Source organism: Oryctolagus cuniculus, chromosome 18 (genome assembly GCF_051225735.1).
Source record: "Oryctolagus cuniculus isolate XC-2025 breed Fujian yellow rabbit chromosome 18, ASM5122573v1, whole genome shotgun sequence".
Lineage (NCBI taxonomy): Eukaryota > Metazoa > Chordata > Mammalia > Lagomorpha > Leporidae > Oryctolagus > Oryctolagus cuniculus.
Window position 1 is genome coordinate 18856772 of NC_142884.1, and position 20090 is coordinate 18876861.

At 58.9% G+C, this 20090-nt stretch overlaps 1 protein-coding gene across 3 annotated transcripts; it reads right to left on the bottom strand.

Annotated features, from left to right (window-relative positions):
* Positions 1-525: 525 nt before the first annotated feature.
* Positions 526-19755, bottom strand: LOC100358827 (Wilms tumor protein 1-interacting protein). Of its 3 annotated transcripts, none has more exons than XM_089319312.1 (7): positions 16916-17108; positions 15540-15607; positions 15374-15436; positions 15139-15269; positions 14454-14505; positions 13811-13879; positions 526-808 (listed from the first exon to the last, which is right to left on the bottom strand). In XM_089319312.1, the coding sequence occupies exons 1-7, from the start codon at positions 17022-17024 to the stop codon at positions 545-547; spliced, it is 756 nt and encodes a 251-aa protein (XP_089175438.1). In that variant the 5' UTR covers positions 17025-17108; the 3' UTR covers positions 526-544. The 3 variants fall into 3 exon arrangements, with proteins under 3 accessions (XP_089175438.1, XP_069918478.2, XP_089175439.1); XM_070062377.2 differs by lacking the exons at positions 526-808; positions 16916-17108 and adding exons at positions 11390-11661; positions 19629-19755; XM_089319313.1 differs by lacking the exon at positions 526-808 and adding an exon at positions 11506-11661 and having other exon boundaries at positions 16916-17097.
* Positions 19756-20090: the final 335 nt, after the last annotated feature.

Consider the following 20090-nt stretch of genomic DNA (forward strand, 5'->3'; position numbering starts at 1 on the left):
GAAGAGGCTTTCTCAGAAACCCTTCAGGCTCATTGGAGGGCGTTTAGCTGCAGTTGGAGGGGAGTCCTGGCCACTCTGTGTGGCAATAGCAAAATACCTGAAGCCGCGTTGCTTAGAAAATGAAAGAAGTTCACTTTGCCTGTGGCTTGACCAGCCCGAGAGCGTGGCACGGCACCAGCTTCTGGTGAGGGTCTCATGGCAGACAGCATCCCCCAGCAGGAGCCCGAGTGAGATGGGGCTGGAGGAGGACTGGGCCCTGTCCCTGATGACAACCCCAGGGCAGGCAACGTGGGGAAGACACCACTGGGCACGTGCATCCCCTCCTGGACCACCCGGGGTCCATCCCCTGCCTCGGCCCCTGAGTCCAGCTTCTTCCACATGTGCACTGTTGCAGTTGATTTCTCAACAATGTTGCAGTGGAGTCATTTCTGAGAGGAGGAGCCTGGTGGCGGCTAGAGGCATGGAGTCACCACACAGACGCCGGGAGTCGGTGAAAGCGGGCTTGAGGCTAATCCTCCGCCTAGCGCCACCAGCACATTGGGTTCTAGTCCCGGTCGGGGCGCCAGATTCTGTCCCGGTTGCCCCTCTTCCAGGCCAGCTCTCTGCTATGGCCCGGGAGTGCAGTGGAGGATGGCCCAAGTGCTTGGGCCCTGCACCCCATGGGAGACCAGGATAAGCACCTGGCTCCTGCCTTCGGATCAGCGCAGTGTGCCAGCTGTAGCCTGCCAGCCGTGACGGCCATTTGAGGGTGAACCAACAGCAAGGGAAGACCTTTCTCTCTGTTTCTCTCTCTCACTGTCCACTCTGCCTGTAAAAAAAAAAAAAAAAAAAAAAAAAAGTAATGAAAGATGCATTTTACGAAAAAGTCATATGTGTTCAAAATTTTTGCACTGAAATAAGCTTACTGTTTTTTTTTAAGATTTATTTATTTATTTGAAAGTCAGAATTACACACAGGAGAGGGAGAGAGAGAGAGAGAGAGAGAGAGAGAGAGAGGTCTTCCATCTGCTGGTTCACTCCTCAACTGGCCCCAATAGCCACAGCTGTGCCGATCCAAAGGCAGGAACCAGGAGCTTCTTATTGGTCTCCCATGCAGGTGCAGGGGCCCAAGGACTTGGGCCATCTTCTACTGCCTTCCCAGGCCATAGCAGAGAGCTGGATGGGAAGTGGAGCAGCCGGGACTCAAGCTGGCTCCCATATGGGATGCCAGCACTGCAGGCGGAGGCTTTAACTCACTACACCACAGCCGCAGCACCGGCCCCAGCTTCCTGTGTTTAAAAAGGAACTATTGGGGCTGGCACAGCGGCCCAGTGGGCTAACGCCCTGGCTGAGGCACTGGCATCCCATATGGGCACCGGTTCTAGTCCCAGATGCTCCTGTTTCGATCTAGCTCTTTGCACAGAAGAAGCTCCTGGCTCCTGGCTTTGGATCGGCACAGCTCCGGCCATTCTGGCCATCTTGGGAGTGAACCAGCGGATGGAAGACCTCTCTCTCTCTCTCTCTCTGTGGCCATCTTGGGAGTGAACCAGCGGATGGAAGACCTCTCTCTCTCTCTCTCTCTCTGCCTCTCCTGTCTCTGTTTAACTCTTACTTTCAATAAATAAATAAATAAATCTTTTTAAAAAGGAATTATTTATTTATTCAAAAGGTAGAGTGACAGTGAAAGAGATAGAGAGACAAATCCTTCATCTACCGGTTGATTCCCCAAAAGTCCTTGAGGTCCAGTTCTATGCCAAGCCAAGGTCAGGAACCAGAATTCCAACTGGGGCTCCCATGCGGGAGCAGCGGCCCACATATTGGGGCCGTCTTCCACTGCTTTCCAGGGCTGTTAGCAGCCTCTCCAGCGCCCGAGCCCGAATCTTCTTCAAGCGGTGGCCGCTGGGTGCTGCCTGCCTTCGAATCTCACTTCTTCACCCTGACCCCTCGGGTGCCCTCCTCCACCCCCAGACCTCATGTTTCCTTTTCCCTGGACCCCAAAGGGCCATCTGGGGCTCCCGAGCCTGGAACCAGGCCTCCAACAGCCCCTCCTGTCCTCCGGGGCCTGGCGGCGGCTGGGGAGAAGCAGAGGAAACCCTGACTCTGCAGGTGGAGCACAGGCGGGGACAGGCACTGCTAGGCTGCAAGTGTGCAGAGACAGAAGGGGCCAGCGGACTGGGGTCTGCGTGTTCCTGGAGGCCCCCGGTGCCACTGCCGCCTTGCCAGGCCTTCCGTGTAGCCCCTGCCTGTCCCAGCCTCGCCTGCACCCCCCACAGAGAACCTCCTCCTCATTCCTCATCAAGGGAGGGATTTTTAGGAGAGCTTCTCAGGCACCCAGGTGCAGGAGAGGATCTGCCTTTAGCTGCCCAGATCCAGTGCCAGGCTGCAGCTCCTCCCCAGGAAGTGCCCTGTGCCTGCGTCCTGCAGGTGTCTCTTAGCCCCGGCCTCACCAGGTGTCCCGACTTCTCTTTGCAGAATAAAATCTTCTCAGATCCTCTTTGTTAAGGGAGCCCTCCCGGCCAGAAACCCAGGGCCACCCTGCACCTACGTGGTCAGCAGGTGCAGCTCCGTGCACTGGCGGCCTCTCATTGGAGGAGGCAACAATAAAAGCTCGCATTGCACAGAGTCTACTCAGTGCTGGACCAGACACCGGGCGTGGGTGTGGGAGGCGGGCGGTGCAGCGGGGCCGGCTGCCATGACTGCCAGTGGCGGCTGGATCCAGGGCTGTCCGTGTTGTTCCTGCAGGGGTGCAGTGTGGGGCGGGGCGGGTGGGGGTGCGATCTCTGTCACCATGGCCGAGATCCGCAGGACACACGCATCACAACCAGGCGTAGCCGGCCAGCCACCTTCAGAGCAGCAGTGAGTCCCAGCGTCACCGTGAGCACACTGCGGCTCAGAGCCGGGGCTCGTGCCCAACACTGCACAGCAGCAGCCACTCTGCTGCCCCGCCCTCTGCAGGGAGACCGGCTCGGCTGTGTTGCTGGCTCAGACTTCCAGTCTAGCTCCCTGCTGTACACTCTCTTGGTGTTGTGGGGGCAGCAGGTGGTGGCTCAAGTTCTGGGCTCTGTCACCCACATGGGAGACCCAGATGCGTTTTGGGCTCCTGCCTTTGGCCTGGCAGAGCCCTGGTTGAATCCAGGTGCCGGCATTCATCCCTGCTGGGAGACCTGACCACCTCTCATAGGCTCCTCCTCTCAGAGGTCCCACACCCCTTCATTGCCACACTGGGATCAGCTTCCAGGGCACACAAACCCCGCCCAAACTGTTACCCAAGGGGACACCTGGCTTTGTACCCCCTGAGCTCCCTCCCCAGAGTCCGGGAGCAATGGGAGACCCCTGCCTCTGCAGGTGCGAAAGGGAGCCCAAGGAACGGGGAGGGCTTGGGGGCAGGGACCCCTTGTCCCCCCACCTGTGGGACTCAGGCTGTGTCCTACTACACCCCATTCTACAGATTTGAAAACTCCGGGGCTTGTAGATCAGAGTTGCCCCCAGGCTGCAGTGAGCAAGGGGGCGTCACAGGGGCAAGATGAGTGTCCCTTAGCTGCTGCTCGGCCACCCCAGAACCCCTGGGGGCTTCTGACCACCAAAGAGACATCCCAACCTCGTGCATGTGCCCCCTCCGCTCGCAAAGCCTTCCTCCAACCTAGAGAACCTTTTAATAAGCTGAGGTTTAGACGCCCTCCGGATGCAGGGCTCAGAGGCAAATGCCCGGAGTCTGTGGCTCTCCATCCCTCCCCATGCGGAATTCCATCCAAGACCACAGAAGCCCCACTCACTTCCGTCCCAGCCTCGCTGAGTCCTGAAGCTAGGGTGGCCAGTCCCCTTGCCACCCCTCCCCCCAAGCAGGCGTCTCCCTCCTCAAACACAGGCACCCTCGGCCCTGCTTGGTGGCTGTCCCAGCACCTGGAGGCTGCTGAGCCATGGCTGGCTTCACCCCAAAAGCATCAGGGAGTTACTGCCCACATGACAGCGCCCACCCAGTGCAGACCCTGAGGCCAGTGCTGTAGCACAGGGGGTTAAGCCACAGCCTGTGACACCTGCATCCCCTGTGAGTGCCATTTAGACTCCGGCCGCTCCACTTCCGATCCAGCTCCCTGCTGATGAACCTGGGAAGGCAGTGGAAGATGGGCCAAGGGCCACCCACATGGGAGACCTGGATGGAGTTCCAGGCTCCTGGCTGCAGCCTGGCCCAGCCCTGACTGTTGTGTCTATTTGGGGAGTGAACCAGTAGATGGAAGACTCTCTCTCTCGCTCCCTGTCTCTCTCTCTTCCTTTCAAATAAATCAATCTTAAAAAATAATAATAATAGGCCAGTGCTGCAGCTCACTAGGCTAATCCTCCGCCTTGCAACGCCGGCACACCAGGTTCTAGTCCCGGTCGGGGCACCAGATTCTGTCCCGGTTGCCCCTCTTCCAGGCCAGCTCTCTGCTGTGGCCCGGGAGTGCAGTGGAGGATGGCCAAGTGCTTGGGCCCTGCACCCCATGGGAGACCAGGAGGGGGCACCTGGCTTCTAGCTTCAGATCGACGAAGCACGCTATCTGCAACGTGCCGGCTGTAGCGGCCACTTGGGGGGTGAACCAATGAAAGGAAGACCTTTCTCTCTGTCTCTCTCTCTGTCTCTGTCTCTCGCTCTCTCTCACTGTCTGACTCTGCCTGTCAAAAAAAATTAAAAAAAAATAATAAAAAAGCTCTGAGCCCCCCAGCCTCCTTGCCTTCTAGTTCTGAGAGGACTGTCACATGGTCACCTCAAGATCAAATCCCAAATACCCCGCGGGCTGCACAGGCCTGGGGTCTGGCTTCCTGGTGCGAACGCAGCCCTGCCCGGGACCCCGCCTGCTTGCTTCTCAGGAAGAGCCACAGCCAGCAGAGACTCCACGGAGGCAGCAGGTGGAGCACCGCTCTGTGCTTCCTCGAGCAGGAGCGCCTTACGAAGCTTAGCCCACGTGCACCAAAAGGAAACGCACTGAGTATATCTTTCTTTTTTTTAAATTTTATTTATTTGAGAGGTAGAGTTTCAGAGAGAGGGAGAAACACAAAGGTCTTCCATCTGCTGGTTCACTCCTCAAATGGCCGCAATGGCCGGAGCTGGGCTGATCTGAAGCCAGGAGCCAGGAGCTTCTTCCCGGTCTCCCACATGGGTACAAGGGCCCAAGCACTTGGGCCATCCTCCACTGCTTTCCCAAGCCATAGCGGAGAGCAGGATCGGAAGTGGAGCAGCCAGGGCCTGAACCAGTGCACATGTAAGATGTTGGTGACACAGGCAGAAGCTTAGTCCACAATGCCATAGCATCGGCCTCTTGAGTATATAATTTCTAAAAATATAAAGTGGGATGAGAAAATAATTCTAAAGGAAGGAGAAAGGGAGAAATAAGAGAATTGGAGGAGTCAGTTAAATACAAAACATGTTACGAGGTGTTAGAAAGAAATCAAGGCCGGCGCCGCGGCTCACTAGGCTAATCCTCCGCCTAGCGGCGCCGGCACACCGGGTTCTAGTCCCGGTCTGGACGTCAGATTCTGTCCCGGTTGCCCCTCTTCTAGGCCAGCTCTCTGCTGTGGCCAGGGAGTGCAGTGGAGGACGGCCCAAGTGCTTGGGCCCTGCACCCCATGGGAGACCAGGAGAAGCACCTGGCTCCTGGCTTCGGATCAGCGTGGTGTGCCGACCGCAGCGCGCCAGCCGCAGTGGCCATTGGAGGGTGAACCAACGGCAAAGGAAGACCTTTCTCTCTGTCTCTCTCTCTCACTGTCCACTCTGCCTGTAAAAATAATAATAATAATAATAATAAATAAATAAATCTTAAAAGAAAAAAAGGCAGAGGCCATGTCCCTTCAGTTCCAGGTGTCCTGAATCCCACAAGCCTCATCTGCATCTGCACAGGAGCTGAATGATGAGACCCTGAACCCAGACCTGCAGCCCCACTGCCGGCGTCTTGGCAAAAGAATGCGAACTCTCCGGGCCAGAAAGAACAAGGAAGCACACGGGATTGCCTAAGCTGGCTGCACCAATATGTACAAACATACGTCAAAAGTTCTAGGGAAAAATTGAGTTATATGTGTACACGTGGTGAGAATACCTGGAGGGGCAGGTTCTGTGGCCTAGTGGGTTTAAGCTGCTCGGGACACCCACCTCCACCTCCCACCCAGCTTCCTGCTAACACACAGCCTGGGAGGCCACCTGTGTGGGAGTCTTGGGTGGGGCTCCTGGCTCTTGGCTTCAGTCTGGCCTAGCCCCAGCTGTTGCAGTCATTTGGAAAGTGAACCAGGGACCCCGCTGTGGCATAACAGGTAAAGTGGCTGCCTGCAGTGCTGGCATCCCATATGGGCACCAGTTCGAGACCCGGCTGCTCCACTTCCGATCCAGCTCTCTGCTATGGCCTGGGAAAGCTGTGGAAGATGGCCCAAGTTCTTGGGCCCCTGCACCTGCTCCTGGCTTCGTAGCTCTGGCCATTGCAGCCATTTAGGGAAGTGAACCACCGGATGGAAGATCTCTCTCTCTCTCTGCTTCTCTGTAACTCTGCCTTTCAAATAAATAAATAAATCTCTCTAAAAAAAAAGGGGGGGGCGCGGAACCAGTGGGTGGAAGTCCGCTCTGTCTCGGTCAGGTTCACAGAAAGTGGAATTACGGCTCTGTGGCCTGCCCTGGTCCTGCCCTATCCCAGAGCACGCCTGGCTGCACAGTGTGTGTGCGCTCGCGGGTGTCGGTTTTGTCAGCACTAGAGATGCCGGGCAGAGTGGAGAGGTGTCTGTTGAACTTGAATCAGAAGATGAGGTAAAACCGGCCCTGAAGAGACAGGGCGAGCACGGGGCACGGGTTCACTGAGGTGTCCCAGGCTCAGAGCCGAGGTGGACTGGGTGAGGCACCGCGGTCCAAACAGCGCCGACACCACTCATGATGGCTTCCTGCGGCTTCGGGGACTCGCGTTCCATGCACAAAGGAAGAAATCGGTTTTCTCGCAGTCGGAAATGCTGCCAAACGGGATCACGATGCCTGTGGCTCCCCAGGGCGAGGTCAAGGGGAGGCCTGGCGCAGTTTGCCTCTCAGGAGCTGGCAGAGAGGGCGCTGGGGAAGCCCAGGGAGAGAGCAGGGCGCAGACGCGCTGGGGTGCACCAGCGCAGTCAGGCGGGAGCGAGGTCCCCGTCAGATCCTCCCGGAAGCTCAGGTCTGTTCAGCGGCCGGCCTGGCACGGCCCGGAGGGAAACTGGTGCCGTGCGGCTGCAGCTGTCGCTACGGCTTCACCACTCAGGAATGTACGACCACAGGCACAGACAGTGGGGTCGCGGTGCAGAGTACCCCCGGCCACGGCGTCCACGCGAGAGGGCTGCCACACACAGCGACCGAGAGCGACACCCACGACTCTGCACTTAACCCACCGAGAGTGCACACTGAGCCGGCCCGGATGGGAGAGGGACGGTGGAGCTGGCCGCCCACGAGGGCGCTGTGGCGGCAGTGTGCAGCACTGTGGTGCCAGCGGGCAGCACGCACACACAGAACCCTTCCTGAACCCACAGCCGAGGGCAGCCAGGGGAGGCAGGCCAGGCACCCGTGGCGGCGGGAGAGCTGGTCGCTGAGTGGCTGTCACGGCGCTGGTGACAGTGGTCAGAACAGCAGGGCGGGCATGACCAGTGTTGTAAAAGCATTCGAGTTATTTCAAATTTCCACAGGGCAGCCAGCGAGCCGGGGGGAGCAGTTACTGCCCTCGAGGAAGCTGGTGGGACCCTTCTGCACCAGAAGTTTGTGAAATCCGGATTGAAGAATGACCTCTTTAAAGAGTTTTCTTATGCAGACTTTTCTGAGTAAACTAAAATTATTTCCCGCCTTTCCCAAGTAACATGTAGAGGTCCCCCGCCACACCACGGCACACGCACGCCTTAGGGAGACTTTTCTGGGAAACTCAAAGTGCTGGATCTCCCAGTTCAGAGAGACATCTCTCGTGTTTGTTCATTCTAGTTTCTATTTTCATTTAAAATCTTAGGGTTTTTATTTTATTTTTTTGAAGATTTATTTATTTGAAAGGCAGAGTTATAGAGAGAGAGAAGGAGAGGCAGAGAGGGGGACATCTTCCATCCGCTGGTTCGCTCCCCAATTGGCCACAACAGCCGGAACTGCGCCGACCTGAAGCCAGGAGCCAGGAGCTTCTTCCGGGTCTCCCACGTGGGTGCAGGGGCCCAAGGACTTGGGCCATCTTCTACTGCTTTCCCAGGCCACAGCAGAGAGCTGGATCGGAAGTGGAGCACCTGGGACTCGAACCAGCGCCCATAAGGGACGCCAGCATGGCAGGCGGCAGCTTAACCCACTATGCCACAGCGCCGGCCCCTGAAATCTTTTAGGTTAAGTCCAGCTTTCGAAAAGTCCGTTTTGAGAGTTGTGGCACGATGCTAATACTGTGGGGATTGGTGAGGCCTGACTTAGAACGTTCTTTGTACTGTGACTTCCTTTGGGGTGTACTTTGCTAAGTGAAACTTGCTCAGTTTTCTATTTGTCTTAAAATACTTTTCACAATAAAAAGTGGAATTAAAAGACAAGTTTTTGAAATCCATGCATATACCCGGTCTTCAAAAAGCTTGTGGAAGCCGGCGCCGTGGCTCAATAGGCTAATCCTCCACCTTGCGGCGCCGGCACACCGGGTTCTAGTCCCGGTCGGGGCGCCGGATTCTGTCCCGGTTGCCCCTCTTCCAGGCCAGCTCTCTGCTATGGCCAGGGAGTGCAGTGGAGGATGGCCCAGGTGCTTGGGCCCTGCACCCCATGGGAGACCAGGAAAAGCACCTGGATCCTGGCTCCTGCCATCGGATCAGCGCAGTGCGCCGGCTGCAGCGGCGGCCATTGGAGGGTGAACCAACGGTAAAGGAAGACCTTTCTCTCTCTGTCTCTCTCACTGTCCACTCTGCCTGTCAAAAATAAAAAAAAATAAAAAAAAAAAAAAAAAAAGCTTGTGGAAAAAACATGTGCTATGAAAACCTACGTGATTTCAAATTTTTTTGCATCAAAATAAATGTCTTTTTACTTCGCCTTTTTCCCACAGGGTTTCTGAGGCGCTTGTATAGACATTCGTGAATGTAAAATTGGAAAAGAAAAAGCAGACGGTGGCTCCACGGGCCGGGGAGGGGGAGTTCGGCTCCGGAGTGCAGCGTGTGGGGAGGGGTAGTGACGCGGGAGCCTCCCCCTGTGCCGGCGGCAGGGAGGCCCAGGCCAACCGTGGCCAACGAGCTCATGCCTGAGGAGGTGCAAGGAGTGAGGCCACGTTTCCGCAGGCTGAAGACCAGGCCCTGGGCACCCGCCCAACGTGGACGTGCCCTGGGGCCCTGGGCAGAGACGGCCTGCAGCTCGAGCAGCGGCCCGACTCAGAGGCAGGCTGGCCTGCTCGCCCCGCCGCGGGGACCTCACACTGCGGCCCCTGTGTCGATCCCGTGTCCCCCTCTGCAGCACGCCCCGCCGTCCCACGCAGGGCCCACGCCAGCTGGACACAGAGGCACCACACACCGTACTCATTCTCCAAAGGCGGGGCAGGGGCTCACCCTGCCTGAGCGGTGTATCCACACTCGCCAGTGACCGCTATGACCGCGTCATCTCACCAGCACTCACCTGCTCCTTCGGAGCCAGATGCTGGGCAGGGGGCTGGGCCAGCTGTGGCCACTGCAGTCACAGTCCCTGTCCCCACGGAGAGGAAGGTGCAATCCCACGTCTTCCCACCAGTGCCCGCCATCCTCCCAAAACCACAGGGCCGGGCCGCTCCTCTCCCCAAAGCGCTCTCAGGTGGGAGAGCCCAAGGGTCCTTTGACCCCGCCCGCCTCCCGGGCTGCCCTGTGAGCCAGCCGAGTCTGCAGCAGGCCGGGCAGGGACATCTGCACAGCAGATGGAGAACACACTGGGTGGGGCGTCGGGGTGGGGACGATTGGCTGGGGGACAGGTGAGCATGCGCCAGGCACACAGCCCTGCTGAGCACTTCCCCCCGCACACCAGCTGTGCCAGGACCTGGCGCTGCAGCCCCGGGAGGCGCAGGGGGACCCCTGTCCCCTAGGGCCAGCCTCTTCGCAGGGCTGCAGAAGCCCACTGTGACCACCCCAGGCTTCTGGAGGGCAGCCCACATGGATGGAAGGAGAGCAGCCGGGCCCCAGGGCCCCAGACACTCCCTGGGGTCTCTCCGGAAACCAGGGACTTGGTGAGCTTCCCCCCGACCCCACAGCAGGTCACACTCTCCCATCGTGGAGTCCCCCCAGGCCTGCTCCCCGCGGTCTGCACGGTCCCCCAGGGCAAGTGTGCACACACGCTCCCTTCCCAAGGCGGACACGGATCCCATGGCCACACAGCAGAGCTGCGCCACCCCCACTCCTGCACGCACGCTCAGTCCCCCCTCCCCCAGGGCTCTCCTGAAGCCCTGCTCACCTCCTGGACAGGACCCAGCTTCCGCTCCAGGTGAGAATTTCTTGTGTCTGCGCACCCCTGGAGATCAGCCTCGGCGGGGGGCGGGGGGGGGGGTGGGCAAGAGCCATAACCAACAGGGGGCAGGGCAGACTTCGGGCACAATTTCCCCTGAAAACCACGCTGAGGGCTCCTCCCGGCCAGGGCCCGCCCACAAGCCAAGTCCCTTGGGGCCCGCACCCAGTGGCGCTGTATTTGCCATGGCTGTGAGGCGGTGACGCGCGCAGACACACGCAGCCTGGAGTCTGAGAGGCAGACACACACCGGGATTTTGGAGGCATTTATACAAAAATACCGAGCGCGGCGTTCTTGCCGTCTGCACGTCGGCCACGGGCCCCACAAGTCGGACGCTCATGAGTGCACGTGGCTTTCTTCAGGAACAACAACCTTGGCCCAAGTTCTTAGAAGAAAACTATATTCTTTTTAAGAAAATGAAAATCTCCTCGCATGAAAACTTAATTTAAGTCAGATCCTATCCTTTTGTTGTGGCGCCCAGGACCCAGTGCACACGGCCGGGGGCTTTCCCGGCCTCGAGCTCCCTCCGGACCCAGACCCGGGGCCGCCGGGGACTCTGCGGGGCAGGTGCGTCTTGGCCAGGCGTTGGGGGGGCACAGCCCCCCAGTCGGGGCCAGGGGAGTGAGCAGCGGGGTGGGAACTGTGGCTGACAAGGCTGAATCCCACAGCGCCCACAGGCCGGCCCCCCCAGTACCAAACAAGGCACCCACGGCCAGCCGACATGCACACATGCGCACACACACGTGCCGCCCACCGCCCCCTGCTTTCAGAGACACCCCAGAAATGCAGGGCCATCCATCCAGGGCCCCAGGCTCCCTCTGAACAGGGAGGCCACGGGGGCTGGGCTGAGGCCGCTGCCCGTCACCCACGTGTGCAGGGGGCATGCGGGGGTCTCAGGAGAGCCGGCCATGGGGGCGGGGGGAGACAGCAGGTCCCAGAGGAAAGCAACCGGAGGAGGCACAAACGGTGAATAAATAGAAGTAGCTTCATCGCGGGGGGCCGGCCCCCGCGGACAGGACAGCAGCTGGGGGTGTGGGGACAGTGTGGGGTGGAGGTGGCCAGGCCCGCCATGACAGGGACCTGGGCCCCCGGCCAGCCCTTCCTCCACAGCCCTGCTCAGAGCTCTGTGACGTGCACTGCGGGCGAGGGTAGCGGGCCCGGCCGGAGGCGCCGCAGGTGGCAGCGGCGGCACAGCAGGTGGCCCTCCAGGGGGTAGCAGTGGCCTCCGTCCTCCCCGCTCAGCTGCAGCCCGCAGTCCTAGGAAGAGCACAACCCGGGGCCCCGAGTGAGGAGGGAGCGGACGAGGGCTCGTGGGCGCAGGGCTGGGCAGTCACAGTCCCCGGACACAGCGAGGACTGCGGCTGTCACCACCCCCGGCCACGCCTCCGAGGGAGGCTCAGGGCCCTGGGGCACACGCCCGGCTGGACAGAGTGCACACCGGCCAGGCATCTGCGGGCGGCGCCGGGCAGGGAAAGTGGACAAGAGGCCACCACGCCGAGGTCCTTAACTGAAGCAGGGCGTTCCCCCAACTCAGCAGGGAAGGACCACTGGCTGAGCCCTGGAGCAGCAGCAGACGAAGGGGAGGAGCACCCCAAAGGAGGGTCCTCCAGGGGGGTGCCCATCAAGTGTCCACCAGGCTCTCCTGACTGCAAACTGTGACCACGGGACAGAGAGGGCAAAGCGGCCTGCAGACCCCAGCTCCCATGCAGGGGTCCCCGGGGGGCGCCAGCACCACCAGCAGCCAGCTGCTCCCAGGCCCTCAGCATCAACCTTTTGCTAAGGGGTGTGCCTGGCCACCCCGAGGGGACAGGACAGTGCACAGGACAGCTGCATGGGCAGAGGCGCAGAGGCCGTGACTGCACGGGGTCGGGGGGGACTGTAGCCCCACTGTTCCCCACCCTCCTCCTCTGCCCCCACCCGGCATCCTCGTCGGTTCTCTCCCTCCTGGGCTTGGTGAGCTCTCGCCTGTCCTCCTCTCCGTGGCCGCCTCGCCTCCAGCCGTCCCCTAAATATCCGTGTTGTCAGGGCACCCCGGGCCCTCTGCCCCTGCGTGCCCTCTCTGGAAGACCCCCGCCCCCAGCTGCACCCTGCCATGAAGGAGCCGCAGGAGCTGGACGTCACCTCCCGCCTTCCGCGATGAGAACACAGCCAGCCGCGTGACTCTCAGCCGCTCAATGGAAGCGAGGCAGGCTGGTCATCTCAGAGTGGGGTCAGCCTCACAGCACAACACGGTGGGCCACGGCTGGGACGCCGGCATCCCGGATCCGAGCCCCAGCTCAAATCCCACTGCTCCACTTCTGCTCCGGCTCCCTGCTATGGCCCGGGAAAGCAGTGGAGGATGACCCACTGGGAGACCCGGATGAAGTTCCAGGCTCCTGGCTTCTGTCTGGGCCAGCCCCAGCCGTTGCAGCCATTTGGGGAGTGAAACAACAGATGGAAGACTGATCTATTGTTTTCCCTTTCAAACACATTAAATAACTAAATCTTTAAAACAACATCTTTAAGAGAAGGTAGCCAATGAGAGGAGCCGTGCAGCTGCCCTGACCTGCCGCCTGCGGGGATTTCCCGGACTGCCGAGAGCTGGGGGTCAGTGCCAGTGGGGAGGGGCCCACCTGCCCACGACCCCCAAGCTCCCGCATCCATCAGCGGAGTCTCTGAGCCCCAGACCTCCCAACTGGGATGTCTGCAGCTTCGAGCACCTCCTCCGCTCCCCCTCACCCCCCCCACGGGCACCCCTAGCCCCCACCTCCCACGTCCACTCACCAGATCCTGTCCAACCCCTCCCCTGACCCAGAACCACGCCCCTCCCCCCCCCCCCCCCGGCAGTGCCCTCTCCTCCGACTCAGTGCCTGCAGGGAGTGAGAGCCTTTTTCTGAGATCCACATGCAATCCTGCGGTGTTTTCTGACGGTGCTCCCCTGCCCCCGGGGCAAAGTCCCACTCAGCTCCTACACGCCCCTCCAGCAACAGGACACCACACCTCCCCAGGACCTGCTGCTTCCACCGCCAAGTCAGGCCCTTCTCACCGCCTCCCCAGCTACCTCCTATTCAGCCGTCAGTCTCAGCTTGAGTCAGTCACCTCCTCCAGAAAGCCATCCTTGCTTTTCCAAGGCCCCCTGTGCTCCATCAGCCCTCCGTAACAGCACGCAGCACCGTGTGGACATGGCTTTCCCTGACTACGGGGCCTGTCTGTTCTCTGCGTGTCCCGGTGCCTCACACACGGGGCAGTCAGTGAGTAGGAAACAGGGGCTGAGAGGACACACTCTGGGCAGAAGGGACAGGGCCCGCTGGGAAGGGAAGGGAAAGGCAGGACGGAGGTGATGCCATGGAGCAGGAGGAGGATTGGGGCGGAGGGCGGCAGCCCCGGGCCACGGAGGGAGGAGGCCGGGCAGGGCCATCAGGCTTACCTCACAGTGGTAACACTCCACATGGTAGTCCCTGTCCATGGACACCACACGGATGGTCGTCTCACAGCCCTGTGGGGACACACGGGTTCACACACAACAGGCACGCAGGACTCGGGGTGAGCGGCGTGTGCGAGCACACGGCTGCACAACGGGGTCCCAGCACGGCAGCTGGGCATTCACGCTCAGGTGAGCCCTGACATGGGCCTGGACCGGGCATTGGTAGGCGCACACCATGCGTGCACCTGCCCCTGGGGCACCTTCCCTGGTCACAGCCGACAGCACCATGTGAGAGCTGGTGGGCGTCTGCGTGTTACGTCCACGCCTGCTTCCCTGGACACAACCAGCATGTGTGGGGAGACCCAGAGCCCCAGGCGGCCCCGTGCTCATCTGCAGCCCCCCACCCTCGGCCTGCACAGCTGAGCAGACCCAGCGATCAGCCCAGTGGTGGAGCATGGGGCTGAGGGCGGTAGGCGGAGTGCTGGGTGACAGAGGCCACCATGTCCTGCTGACTCATGCCAGGGGCACCTGCCCCCACGGGCATGGGCCCAACGGACGCCCCATGCCTCTGAAGGTTAAAGAGCCACAGCGGCCGCTCTTCCCTCCCATCGTGGCCCAAAACCTGGGGCCGGCGACTGCTTCCTACCTGTGCAGGGAGGATAGGACGGGCACAGGAGGCACATTTTGGTGCGAAAACCCTGGAAGAAAAAGGAAACCAGCAGTGACTGGCTGAGCGACCAGAGACAGAGGGCACAGGGACAGGTCCTCCCACAGTGGTCCCGGGACAAGGGCCGAGCATCAGGCCCACTCTCCCGGTGTGGGTGGGCAGGTGCCATTTCCACCAGGCCTTCTTGGTGCTGGCCTTCCCCCTGGCTCCCTGTCGACCTGGGCCCCTCACCTCCTCCAGGATGGCCACCTGTCTCCCTCATGCTTCCCACGTGATCCTTGCCCCCGATGCCTGCCAGACCTGCCTCCACCCTGACTACCAGGCTGTGTGCCTGACTCTAACCCTTTACCAGACAGCATCCCAGGATCAGAGCCCGGAGCCACGGCCAGGGAGGTGGGTCAGCTGCCTAGCTGGGCAGCAGACAGGCAAGAGAAAGGGTCTGCAGAGGCATCGCCCCCACCCCCTCCTCCAGGCAGAAGAGGCCCGGCCCGGCCCTGGGAGCGGGCAGGGCAGGGCAGGGCAGGCAGGAGGCCCCCACCTCAAGGAGGCTGGCGCTGAAGCACCTGAGACAGGGGCTCTGGGCCCCGCCCCGAGCACAGTGCCCGGGGGAGGCAGGAGGGAAGAGGCCAGGACGGACAGCAGGGCCGTGGTGCCCGCGACTCACGTGTGGTAGTCCCTGACGCAGTAGATGTTGCTCTCCGCGTCCACCGTGAAGGGCACCCCGTCCAGGCACTCGTTGCACACGGAGCACCGGAAGCAGCCCGGGTGGTAGGACTTGCCCAGGGCCTGCAGGATCTGGGGGTGGAGGCGCTGCCAGGTCAGCCTGGGAGGCAGGCTCCGCTCAGCTCCCCAGCTCTGCCCGCGGCCCAGGGGCTCTGGGAGGCCGGGGAGGGTCTCACCATCTCCATGATGAGGTGTCCACACACGCTGCACTTGTCAGCCGTTTGCTGGAACCCGGAGTACTGGGAGGGACACAGGAGCCGGGGTGGCGTGTGACCAGGGGGCTCTCGCTGCCCGGCCAGCACCTGCCCCCGGCCTGCTCCCGCGGGCAGGGCGCGGACTCACCAGGAAGTCCTCCTGGCAGTACACCTTCTCGCCCACGCTGTAGAAGGCCTTCCCGCGGAGCCGGCGCCCTGCAGGGATGGGGTCAGAGGGGGCCTGGAGCTGCAGCCAGGGGAGAAGCCCGGCTCCCTTCTCTCCGCACGCTCCCCGCTCCCCGGCAGAGAAACTGTGTGATGCAATGTGTTTATAATAATAAACATTTCAAAGAAACAATGCAACGACCCATGAGAGAACACAAGGGAGAACCATGGCAGGAAGCGCATCTAGGAGGAGCTGCCTTCCAGATGGACACGGAGGGGCCGGCATCGTGACTCAGCGCCAGTTCCAGTCCCGGCTGCTCCACCTCCAATTCAGCTCCCTGCTAATGCGCCTGGGAAAGCAGCAGAATATGGCCCATGTGCTTGGGCCCCTGCACCCAGGTAGGAGACCCGGAAAAACCTCCTGATTTCAGCCAGCCTGGCCCAGCCCCAGCGAACGGAAGATCTCTTTCTCTCTCTCTGCAACTCTGTCTTTAAAATCAAATAAAAATAATCTTAAAAAAAGAAATTGGGGCTAGCACTGTGGTGTAGTGGGTAAAGCCACTGCCTGCAGTGCCAGCATCCCCTATGGACGCCGGTTCGAGTCCTGGCTGCTCCACTTCCCATCTAGCTCCCTGCTAATATGCTTGGGAAAGCAGAGGAAGATGGCTCAAGTGCTTGGGCCCCTGCACCCACATGGGAGACCTGGAAGAAGCTCCTGGCTCCTGGTTTTGGCCTTGCCCAGTCCTGGCCATTGCGGCCATTCAGGGAGTGGACCAATGGATGGAAGACCTCTCTGTCTCTGCCTCTCCCTCTCTGTAACTCTTCCAAATAATTAAATAAATCTTTAAACAAAAAAAGGAAGAAATTATATTTCTCACCTTTAGAAACACTTTTTAAAATCAGACTAGGGAAAAATATTCACAAAACATACATTTGACAGACAATTTGTACTCAGAATATACAAGAGAACTTCAAAAAGTTCGTGGAAAATGACAATTATGAAAAATTATGCATGGACATAGGGGTGTGTGTAAGTTCCTCCGCCTCAGTAACTGAAAGACAAATAACCCCAATTAAAAAAAAAAAATGGGCAAAAGCCTCCATCTGACTTCACAGAGGAAGATGTGTGAGGCCTGGTCAGGAAGTAAACAGAAACACTTAGCCTCGCAAGTCACCAGGGAAATGCAAATTAGAACCACAATCCCCCTTCTACCCATTAGAATGGCTAAAATTAAAAAGACTGAAATACTGATCGTTGGGAAATATGTGGGACAACTCAACTCCCGCTCGCTCCCATCGGGAAAGTAAAAAAACATACATTCGCCCTCTGACCCAGAAATTCCACTCCTCGGGCTTTACCCAAGAGAAATGAAAACACGCGTCCAAAGAGGAGCTCCACAAGAAAGCTCACAGCCCCATCTGGGATCTGAGTATCCACGCCCGACGACGGCCCGTTCTCCGGATGCATCTCTAGTCAGCAGTATCGAGGGGGAGCTGCCGACACCTGCAGCAGCGCGGGGCAGAGCCGACCAGCCCCAAGGAGCAGACTAGGGAACACGTCCAGATCAAGTTCCCGAACCGGCAACTCGACCCTGCAGGGTGAGAAGTCACTTCGCAAGCTGGGCAGCCATGGCGGGGGTCCACTTACGGGGGCAAGGTGGGTGTCACCTGAGTGTTTAAAGACAAAGAGCAACTGGAGGCGCCAGCACCATGGAGTGGGCTAAGCCACCATTTGCGATGCCAGGATCCCATACTGCACTGCTGGTTCAAGTGCTGGCTCCCTGCTAATGCGCCTGGGAAAGCAGCAAAAGATGGTCCAAGCGCCTGGGTGCCTGCCACCCACATGGGAGACCTGGATGGAGCCTGGGCCAGCCCTGGCTGTCACAGCCATTTAGGGAGTGAACCAGTGGATGGAAGTTCTCTCTCTCTCTCTGTCACTTAGATTAGATAGATACATACATAGATAGAGTTTAAGTAAGTCTTTTAAAAAGAAGGAAAGAAAACAGATCAGGAACAGGAACATCTTGTGCCGAGAATACAGAAGCACTCAAAGACTGAAGGGGGCAAACCAGAAGGGTACAGGAGTCAACTTGAGGGGACCTGACCTGGACAAAACTGGGACACGGTGTGCAGCACACAGAACACCAATGACCACACATGCGGCAGGGACACAAGGCCCCGAGAGTGTGAGAGTGCCCGCAGAACACCGATGACCACACACGCGGCAGGGACACAAGGCCCCGAGCGTGTAGGAGCGCCCGCAGAACACAGATATCGGATCCCATTCAGCGTCTGAATTGCCTCAATTTAATTTTTTTATTTTGATTTTCTAACTGATACTTTATTTGAACTTACTGATGGGCTACAGTATTTTTAGCGGGGGAGCTACAATATTATAACCCAGTACATGTATACAATATGTAATTATCACAATTTAACTGTTATTAAGAGAAACTTAAAACTTTCTTTAAAATTTTTAAAGTATTCCTTGTCTCTCCCACCCTCTTTTTTTTTTTTTTAAAGATTTATTTATCTATTTGAAAGGTAGAGTTACAGAGAGGCAGAAGCAGAGAGAGAGAGATAAGTCTTCCATCTGCTGGTTCACTCCCCAGATGGCCGCAATGGCTGGAGCTGGACTGATCCAAAGCCAGGAGCTTCTTCCGGGTCTCCCACATGGGTGCAGGGGCCCAAGACTTGGGCCATCTTCTAGTGCTTTCCAGGCCACAGCAGAGAGCTGGATCGGAAGAGGAGCAGCCGGGTCTCAACTGCACTGTAGCTTTACCCACTAAGCCACAGCACCGGCCCCTCCCTCTCTTTGACTGTGGAAGGGGCTGGGGGAGAAAGGGGCTGGCACGGTGGTACAGGGGGTTAAGTCTCTGCTTGTGACACTGGCATCCCATATGAGTACCACTTTGAGTCCTGGCTGCTCCATTTCCCATCCAGCTCCCTGCTAATGCGCCTGGGAAAGCAGTGGAAGATGGCCCAAGTGTTTGGGCCCCTGCACCCACATGGGAGACCTGGATGGAGTTCCAGGCTCCTGGCTTCAGCCTGGCCCAGCCCTGGCTGTTGCACTCATCTGGGGAATGAACCAGCAAATGGAAGACCTCTCTCTCTCTCTCTCTCTCTCTCTAACTTTGGCTTTTCAAATAAAAAAAAGAAGAAAAGCAAAAGACAAAGACAAAGCACTCCCCTAGGAGATGTATTCTCACCATAAACCTGAACAAATTAGACTTTCACATTCAAAACTACAGGTGCAGGCGCGGCAGCACAGAGGGTCAGCATCGTCTGTCCCCCACGCAGGGGCCTGGAAGAACACCTGACACAGCCGGACAGCTGAGGGCAAGCAGCCGGAAGATACGACAGAGCAAGGCGTGCAAGGAGGGAAACTCAAAGGAAAGCCGCAGACTGCGGAAAACGCGGAATGACGCAGATTCCTGGCCCGGCGCGGAACACTGTTTACAAAGTCGCCGTCACGGCCCACGTGAGACACGGGATTCCATAGGGCCAGAGGGAAGCAGATGTCTGAAACCCACACAGCAGGAAGTGCGGATCTGCTGATTAGAGAGCCGGGTATCGGAGAGAAACCTGCAACGGTGCCTTCCACGGCACAGAACGTCACAGTGCTTCACTCAGATAGCTAAACACGCCCCTGGGGCGCCGGGCCTGCAGCAACAGTGGGGAAATCCACGGGGGATTTGGGATCGTGGCTGCTTCTTTACTTTTTATTATTTTGTCCAGGTTAAATGACCACATTTTCAGCTTACATTGTGTCTAACATTGGGAGGAAAAGACTAATTGCAGGAAAAAGGAGTCCCAGCCCTCTGCGTGTCCAGGCACAAGGTCCTCACCGGCTCCCACCCCTCCCAAGCAGCCGAGTGACATCAGCACCCTGCAGAGACAGGACGCAGGTGCCCAAGCTGATGACCAGCAAGGCAGCCGGTCCCCGGGGCAGCCAGCTAAGGGCTCCGCAGTGGCCCGGCAGCTCCCTCTCCAGGCCCCAGGGGTCTCCTGGTGCCTGTGCGTGGGAATGCAGTACAAGGCATGCAAAGGGCCTGGGGTAGAGGCCACCTACCACAGGAGTCACAGGTGAAGCAGTCGGTGTGGTACAGGCTCCCCATGGCCTGGCACGCCTGCCTCGCTCCGTAGATGCCAAGCCCACACTTGATGCAAATGCCTAGGAGAGGAGGAGGGAGCAGTGGTTAGTGCCCTAGATGCTGAGGCAGACGTGCAGCCCGTGCCCAGGGCTGAGGCTGTCCCCCGCCTGACTCAGGCCACCTGATCCCCCAGGCTGACGTCACTCGGTGGGTAATGACCAGCATGGGCCCTCAGGGGTCCCTGCTGCTTCGGGTTTGCCATTGGCTGGCGTCTGAGGGTGTGGAGAGCTTCATGGAGCACTGAGAACAGAGTCAGAGCTAACGGAAGCCCTACGTCTTAGCTATTCCGACATACAACGTGCTACAAAAGGTTTGTGGAAAAAAGAAACGGAAAGGTAAGCTTGTCATGGTGCAAAACAATTTCGGAATCCACGCGCAGG

Coding starts and splice junctions, on each gene's coding strand:
- LOC100358827 (XM_089319312.1), bottom strand. CDS start 17,024: ATGCATCCGGAGAACGGGCCGTCGTCGGGCGTGGATACTCAGATCCCA. Junction 15,608..16,915: donor CGTGTTTTCATTTCTCTTGG/GTAAAGCCCGAG, acceptor CCATCCCTGCAG/GGCGCCGGCTCCGCGGGAAG. Junction 13,880..14,453: donor GTCCTATCCTCCCTGCACAG/GTAGGAAGCAGT, acceptor GTGTCCCCACAG/GGCTGTGAGACGACCATCCG.